General features: G+C 47.5%; 1 protein-coding gene across 1 annotated transcript in view; it reads left to right on the top strand.

Moving 5' to 3' along the window:
* The first annotated feature begins 788 nt into the window (after positions 1 to 788).
* The window catches only part of LOC144942992 (basal cell adhesion molecule-like), a 39,219-nt gene continuing 31,323 nt past the window's right edge, over positions 789 to 8,684 (top strand). Inside the window, exons 1-4 of the mRNA XM_078870102.1 lie at positions 789 to 855; positions 2,409 to 2,539; positions 4,988 to 5,207; positions 6,869 to 6,933. Of these exons, the coding sequence (XP_078726228.1) occupies positions 789 to 855; positions 2,409 to 2,539; positions 4,988 to 5,207; positions 6,869 to 6,933 (483 nt within the window). The remainder of the gene's footprint in view (positions 856 to 2,408; positions 2,540 to 4,987; positions 5,208 to 6,868; positions 6,934 to 8,684) is intronic.

Raw genomic sequence — 8,684 nt, 5'->3', positions numbered from 1 at the left:
ACACTTTCAACAATATATTAAATATCCACTCAACATGTTTCATTATTGCCAACATATCCCATAATCGTTATGCAATGAGCATATATGTTTAATTATTGACAAAAAATAAGAATAATCAACAAGTCACCTCCGTGTTAAACTTATGGATATTTTCCAAAGTACATTGCATGATATATATGGATTAATATCATCATCATCACGATCCATGGGCAGATAGACCGCAGATGTACACTGCACATGTCGTCATTGGTTTCCACTTTCCTCTCTGTCTTGTGTCAATTTGCTCAAGTCGTGGCCACATCATTCTGGCACCAATCTCATCTTATGTTGGCATGAAGCCATTCCCTGTTCGGGTTCTTCCTCTCTGTCCGGTTCCTTCCGTTTTTCCAAACAGCACACTTTTAATTCTCCTGTTCTTATCCATCCTACATAACGTGCCCGAATAGTGTCAGTTTCTTAACATAAAGGGGCCCTTATTAAAACAAAAAACCTTGACATATCTGGGACCACCGTTACCACCCACCGGTGGAAATTTCGAGATCCTTCCATTGTGTACCATTGCACTGTTGCCCAGAGGGCCCTGCACACCACAGGTGCACCTGCCCCGTTCCCTCCCCCCACTCACACGCGCTGAACGTGACAATGAATATTCATGTCGCGCGTGGCCACTCAATGCCAGCCATGTGATGTTGCGGGCTTCACGTGTCTCCTGACCGAGTGGGCGGGAAGCGGGGGGGAGGGTCGTGCCTATTCAATATTCACCGTGAGCGGTGCGGGTTTACTCAGGTATGGCTGCAGCGCGCGCAGTGGCAACGAGGATCATATCGCTGCTCGTTCTGCCACTATGCGTGACAGGTGTGTATGCCACTGGCGGTGATACATTCTCCGTTGTGCTATGGAGAAGGAACCATTGCCCGAAACGTCGACTGTGTATTTATATGTTTTTCTTTTAAAGGCACGGCGTAATTGTTACGCCGTTTGGTAAATAGGCACACAGTGGCTGTAAGTGATCGTGTGCCACAGTGAAACAACACGATCTTAGCGGTGTTGTTATGTCGCGTCGTTCATGCGCTTTAGCAGCTGTGTATCGTTGTATTGTTGTTGACGTGACGTGGTGTGGTACTCGTACTAACACATTTATATATAAGCCACAGAAGACAAATGTAGACGTAAAGTACAATTTTAGAACGAAAACTTGATAATGTCCAAATATAAAAAAAAATTAACGCTGTACGGCATTGTGATGTATTTTCCATAAGGATGTTGCCTAGCTAAAAGTTAAACGCGTGTTTGTGTTAGTAGTGTATGTACTATCTATCTTGCCTCTTGTTTGACGGTGTGAACTGGCGTGCAACTTCACAATGCAATAGCCATTGTCCGCAATGGCGCCTATTTTTTGTTTTCATTTTGAGACCACGCAGTGCTACTGACGAATGCGTCGCTGATTGTCCCCCGTGCGTTGCTGCCAACCCGGCAGCGGCACGGCATTAGGACACACATCAACAGCGCGGTAATTGTGTTGTCCCAATATCAAATGCAGCACTGTATTTGATACGCAAGTTCACTGTTGTCTTGAGTCGCAGTCGCCACGGTTGATGCAAGTCGGCGTCTTCACCTCAATGTGCGATGAGCAGTCGATAGGAATTAGGAACAGGGAGGTGAGCGAGCCTTGAACAGGACACGAGGGATGATGAACGATGGGTCAAGAGTAATAACGGAACGGCAGCCAAGGAATGGAACGCATCCGAGAGGACGCTCAGCGCAGAGATGGAGCAATGAAATCGGCTCGTGTACAGGTGCCAGCCAGGCGGTCACATCGCCGGGTCGTGAGGGGGTGGCGACTGCTTGAGGAGGCCTTCATCCAGCAGTCGATTGACCGTGGCTGATAATGCGGAGACACGCGGTGTGTGCGTGCATCGCTGCTGGCCGCTCTTGGCCTTAGTCCCTCGCTGGATAAGACACGACAGGAATTCTGTGTTGAGGCAATTGCCAGCAGCTTGTCACATTGCGGGGAGCGGTAGAGTACCGGCAAGCGCACTGCGCTGCGAACCCGATTCACGCTCACGGCCAACACCAGTGGCGATGATCTGAACCGACCCTGGGCCTCCCTTGGGTTCGATTCAGCCTCAAATTAGAACCTGGTGCGGTGTGTAGACATCGCCACTCAGGAGACGAAGGCGGACTGGCTTGGTGCCGGTCACCCGTCCCATCGTGTGCTGGGCCGGCCTTCGTAGGTGCTACTCGCTCACAGCACTTGCCCCAACACTCTGGCAAGGCTACACGGGGGATCGTTGCCTTTGTCTATTGAGCTTCTGCCATTGAGCTTTTGCCAAAGCTATGAAGGGGGAGGCGTAGGGATGGGTCTTTGACTAATACGTAGCATGGTGCTGCTGCACGTATTCCGGCAGGAGCAGCAGGGAGCCTGCAGCTGGACGTGCCAGCCACGGTGCACGTGCAGCTGGGGCAGACGCTGGAGGTGCCGTGCAAGCGGGCCGACGGCATGGAAGCCGCATTCGAAGCCGTGCTCGAGTGGTTCTTCGTAAGCCCAAAGACCACCAGACAAGTCCCTGCGCCGTTGGCCCAAACCAAAAAAAATATAAATATTGCCTTCTCGGTACCCAGCCACGGTGACGAATTACCGAAAGTGATTTTAACCGTAGAGCTTTTCAATCGCTGGGCAGTGGTGTCTACACACGCCCGTCATCCAGCACCGTGCAGGCAGCGAGCGTTGGTGGACCACACGCAGATGTTGTGAAACTCTTTCCAAGCTAAACTTTCTACCCACTGGTGGACACTGCCCACGGGTGGACATTGCCCACGGGTGGACACTGCCCATGGGTGGACACTGCCCACGGTGCTTACCACTCGCATTTGCCACACCAGGTAGTTGTCGGCCATCCCCCTTTGGCACGTGGGCAAAGATAGGTTCCACACCTACCATCCCGTGAATCAGGGTTATTAAGTTACATTTTCCAGCAGGCCACACAGAAACATTTTGTATAATGTGCTGGTGGGCCACATGACGTCACGACATCGTGTTGTATTTAATCACGTGGGGGTCGCTAATCTGTTGTGCCCCGTGCCTCCAGGTATCTCACCTCTTTGCGTATCTCTCTTTGACACCGATCATCATCTCTTTATCTCTTGGTGAGAGTGTATTGTTTATCTCGGCAGGTCATTCCAAGATGCCTTCGCTGACTGACAGTTGAAGAAGCGTCATACAGGATTTAATCATCTTTATTGACTTTTTTTATCGGTTCGTGCGAAAGTACTGGGTGGATTATTATACCGCAGGATCGTGAGAGGTGCGGTGACTTGGGGAGGCTTTCACCCAGCAGTGGATTGACCATGGCCGATGATGGTGATGGTTCCCTTTCATGCAAATTTTCTTGCCATCGAACGGTGAGAATTAGTTTTGGGATTTTTGAAATTTTAATCTTTAGAATTAGTTTGACTTTCTTACCACAATAATTGGAATTTCAGTATTGTTATTAATGTAGTATTTAATTAGATTCCTCCTCTTAAATGTGGATATATTGAATCCTTATCATCTTTGATCTGCCTGGTGTTGCGCAGTGTTTTAGCAGTTAGGGGTTGACTCACCCCAGCCCTTGTTTCCCCTCTGGTAAATTAAATGAGTTGCACTTTGTAGGAAGTCAGCAGCGTCTATTCTTACTCACGCCATAGGACTTTGGAATTTCCATCACTGGCTCAGACCCATAAACGGGAGAAACCACTTTTGGATTTTAATTTCATAATATTTGATGGGCGGGGAGGGGTGAATTAGCAGTTAGCACATTGCACTACGCACCTGGCAGACCGAGTTAAATGTATAGCCACGGTTAGCATCAGTGGTGGGCAATAAATCAACCAGTCCCGACCCATTCCGCTTGACCAACCCACAATGACCAGCCTGGTGAAGTATGGTCAAACAACCCCCATAACCGACACGGCATGGGGAGCCTTTTACGAATAATGGTTTGAATAAGCATTCAATTGATGTATTCTTGGTGGTGTCCATATCTCACTCACCTCATTCTCTCTTGCATATCTGCAAATCACCGTCATCTGTGGCCTCCATTTGATTTGATATGTTTACGAGTGAATGAAAGAAAATTACGGACATTAAAAATACATTTGCCATCTCAACCAGGGGGACCCTGTAGCCATTCCAATTGTGTAATTATTTATTTTAAGAATGATGCCTGTGTCACAGAATCACAACATTATACAATTGAGTGAGTGTTGGCAGTGCAATTGACATCTTTTATGGGAAGGCTTTTATGCACTTATGTCGATCTTATAATCAACCGTTTCGCTTTTAGTTAAATGATCAAATGTGGCAAATGCAACTCTGTCACTCCGATCATGAGATTTACCTATTTTCCAGTCCTCACCGTTGCTATTTCCCCAGCCATCTTCTTATACGAGTGCACCACCGCTTAGCGTCTTGTGCAAAAAGACGACCTCTATTGATTGCCCACGAATATGTCATGGCCCAGAGGAAACACATTCGCCGACTGTTGCTGAGGTTCGTGGTTCAGTCCCCATCAGCTCACCCCTGTTATTACTGTGGTGAGTATATCAGATGGAAAGAGGGGTGCCGCCCGCTTCACAGTGGACGTTAAAGATCCCACGATGTCAAGCGAAACGAGTCGGCCGTTATTCGCCAGCTTCATTGTTCAAAATGTGCCGAATATTACGTGTGAAAAGTATCCGCAGATTATTTAATCTGGATTACACCTAGCAACCCATCGTCCCCTACCGGAAGCCTCCTAATGCCCAATCGCGTTGTGTCACACAGGGTGTCTGACCTTCGTGTGTGTGTGTGCATATGAGAAGCGATGCGAGTCACTGAGCGCGTGTGAAGTGCTCCGGATCAACAGCAACAAAAACGAACCAGTCCGGGCAGGCGATGTCGTTCATTTATTCTGCGCAAATCCATCCATCCCTCCCTGCCGCCCACGTCCACCTGTCTCCCTGCAAGGTGGACAATGCCCGCGGCCGAGTCCCCATCCTGTACCGCAGGAACAATTTCCGTCCCCCCGTGGACGCGCCCGACTACGTGGAGCGCGCGAGCCTCAAGCCCGGAACGTCGACGCTCGTGGTGGAGGGCGCGGGGCTCCGGGACGAGCGCACCTTCGTCTGCCAGATGACGGACAGCGCCGGGGAGAGGGGCGCGGGCGCCGCCAGTGTCCGAGTCTTCTGTACGGCGTCATCCTTGAACCGTTCACTTAACGGGGCCATCATAAAGGGGGGGGGGGTTAGATCGCGTTAATATAAATGTGTCGTGAAACCCGCCACCATCCGACACAGCCAATCAGCGAGGTTTGTCACGTGAATGGAACGTGCCAATTCGTTGCTAGTACAGCACGCCGGTGTGTTGGAGAGAAAACGCACGACGTTTACAATTCGAGTAGGACGCTTCGTCGGTAATGACAACTAGCATCATTAGGCGACAGGCAGAATTCAGGCAGCCGTTAACGCATGCATTCTCAGATTAACGTAATGAATGTTGAACTTTCTTCGCACCGTACGTAGCCAACCATGCTAATCTGTGTGTGCGGGGGAAGGACAACAAACAACATTTAAACACACAAAAGCATTCCACTGTATGTTGATAATTATCTGTAACCCAACCGATTATAGGTACAGATTAATATGAACCATTGTAATTTATATGACTGCAATAACCCCCCTCCAGTATTCGCACCTGATTGGTTCACAGCGATGACATCACCATTGCTCTCTTTAAGACTTAAACAGGAGGACTTCTTCACAATTCTGGCAAACGCCTGATGAAGCTGGTTGAAATCGCCAGCGAAACGTCGTACTGGAATTGTACATGTTGTGGATTTAGTCTCCAACACACCGGTGTGCTGATGTAGTTATTAGCACGTTTTGTTTACGTGACAACCATTACTAATTGGCTGTGTCGGATGGTGGTGGGTTAACGACACCTTTATATTTACGCAGTCTAACCCATAAAACATTTCTTATTAATTCTTATGAATCACCTCTTCGTTTGAGACGGGCCTTTTCCCACTTTCGATAGAGCAGCGTCACGGAGTCGTGGTGGTCTTATTTAAGTCTAGTCATCACTCAGGCACGATGATAGGGCCTATGGGACCATTTTGTAATTGGGCAATACTGGCTTTACGATTAAGTATGTTGCTTGATATTTGGAGATATTCAGCCAAGGTCATCCCAACCTTTTATTTTCCTTTGGGGAAATGAGTGTGCCGGTTAACTCTTTGAGGTCCATCAAAACCTAAACTCGTTTTCATTCGACATTTTAAATGACACTTTCGACGGATTTCATTGCCGTACTTTTGATACTGCCGCAATAACAACGAGACCTGGCGCACGCTTTGCAATCCACCCGTTTGCCTCTTCTCAATGGAATGAGGAATGTTTCCTGTGACCAACGGTGCCAGGTTTCTCCCGGGAACTGTGCCACTTCGGTTAGGAGAGGGGGCACATAAGGGTTCATCTTCGTGGTTCTTTCGGTAAAGTCACGTAGAAGGGAAATAATAAAAGAATAAAAATAAAACATAATAAAGTAAAAATATTTTTCATTAAAATAGAAATATTTTTTTATTTTTTTATGTTTTTTTTTATTATTAAATAAAACATAATAAAATAAAAATATTTGTTATTAAAATAAAAATATTTTTTATTAAAATAAAAATATTTTTTCTTTTATTGTTTTCTTTTTGTTATTTTATTATTTCCCTTCTACGTAACTTTACCGAAAGAACCAAGAAGATGAATCCCTGCAGTCACGAAAGCTTTAAATCGACACATAAGGGTTGTTTGCATCCATTACAAACACAAGATAACCGTGTGTGGTCATGGTCTATTTCAGCACTTGGAGACCTGGAAATAACTGCCAACCCCGAACCGATTGCATTAAACAACAAGACAGCATTGGTAAAACACTCCTGCCCGCATCATTCTTCCTGCATCGTTCCTTATCAATAGCTGCGTACGCGTGTGTGCGCGTGTGTCTTGCTTGCGCTGCTATGCCCTCAAAACCTTTGCGCATGCAATCTGATTCGTCTGCAAAGCTTACATTTATAGACTAGCTAGGAGTGCCACGGTGGCAAGATGTTAACTACCACGCCTGGTATGAAGGAGGTCGTGGGTTTGCACGAACATGTTTGCCTGTATATTTGGAGTTTGCGTGTCTCTCTCTCTCTCTCCCCGTGGTCACGTGATTTTTCTCCGTGCCCTCTGGTTTACCTCTTCACATTTAGAATCGACACGTGTTTAGAGTATTTGTCTGCTATACATTTCCACGTTATAAGGCACTTCGTTGGGCTATCATGTGTGGCCAGGTCGCTTCTGAAAAAGAGCTGTACAGCTCAGTGGGCCTTACCTGGTAAAATATTAGTTTTTTGTTTAAATGGTAATCGATTCATCGGTGTCCACCGTATCAATGTTGAATTTCCAGCACTTCCTCAGGAGTGTATTTGTTAATATGAGCACCGCCTTCCATTGATGAGCAGGAAACCAGTTTGATGTAAAATTGTGAGTGTTTATTTATTAAATTTCCGATTTATTTACCTCGTGACAAAAAAAAACACGTCTGCGCATGAGAATTATCAAGTTATTTTCGAGTTCTAATTTATTATCATGAATTTCATCTGAATTGTCCTCATCGATCTCATCTTCATCATCATCATCGTTCTCATGTTTTATAATGGGCAATAATGGGATCATTTCACTTGTGGAGTTGAGGGCCAGGTGACTTGCACGTGCTCGAGGCCACGCTGTGGAAGTGCTTCACGTAAAACGCGTTTATGGTGCCGCCATTGCTCAAGAGTCGGCATTCTAATAAAAGTGACATAGTGATGTAATTCTAGTTTATTTCTGTTTAAAGAGACATTCATTGTGTAGTGGTGATACGCGCTGGGTGTATATGTCGTGTGCCAGCGCGTATGTACGGGTGTGTGTGTGGTGACGCGCGCTGACGGGGAGGAGCAGGCGTCAGTGCGCGGGTGGGGGTAGTGCTGCTGATTGGCTGTGTGCCGGTGACGCGCCCAGAGGGAGTGATCGGGTAGCAGCGCGGTGTGATTGGTCGGGGAGTGGAAACACGCGCTGAGCGGAACCGGATCGTAGGGATAGCGCGTGTGGATTGGGTAACTGAGGAGCGGTGCCGACGTTGAGGTCCGCATCCGCTCCGTCTCCCGGGAAGAAGGGGTATATAAGGTGAGGCACAGAGGAGCAGGGGGCAGAAGTGGAACCATCTAAGAATGAAGACGAAGGTGCAGAGATAGAGCCCGGAGAGGGGAGTAATGGAGAGTAGAAGAGAGTAATGTATAGTGTGTAGCCAGCGAGATAGAACGGTCTACACGAGCTGAGTAATGTGTAGTGTGTAGCCAGCGAGATAGAACGGTCTACACGAGCTGAGTAATGTGTAGTGTGTAGCCAGCGAGATAGAACGGTCTACACGAGCTGAGTAATGTGTAGTGTGTAGCCAGCGAGATAGAACGGTCTACACGAGCTGAGTAATGTGTAGTGTGTAGCCAGCGAGAGAGAACGGTCTGCACGAGCCGAGTATGCATACGGTGTAGCCAGCGAGAGAGGAAGGTCTGCACGAGCCGAGTATGCATACGGTGTAGCCAGAGAGAGAGAGGCAAAGTCTACACGAGGCGAGTGGAGAGTGTAGCAGAGGCGCA

Source organism: Lampetra fluviatilis, chromosome 29 (assembly GCF_964198595.1).
Source record: "Lampetra fluviatilis chromosome 29, kcLamFluv1.1, whole genome shotgun sequence".
Taxonomy (NCBI): domain Eukaryota; kingdom Metazoa; phylum Chordata; class Hyperoartia; order Petromyzontiformes; family Petromyzontidae; genus Lampetra; species Lampetra fluviatilis.
Note: the sequence above shows the minus strand (reverse complement) of the source record. Positions and strands in the feature narration are given on the sequence as shown.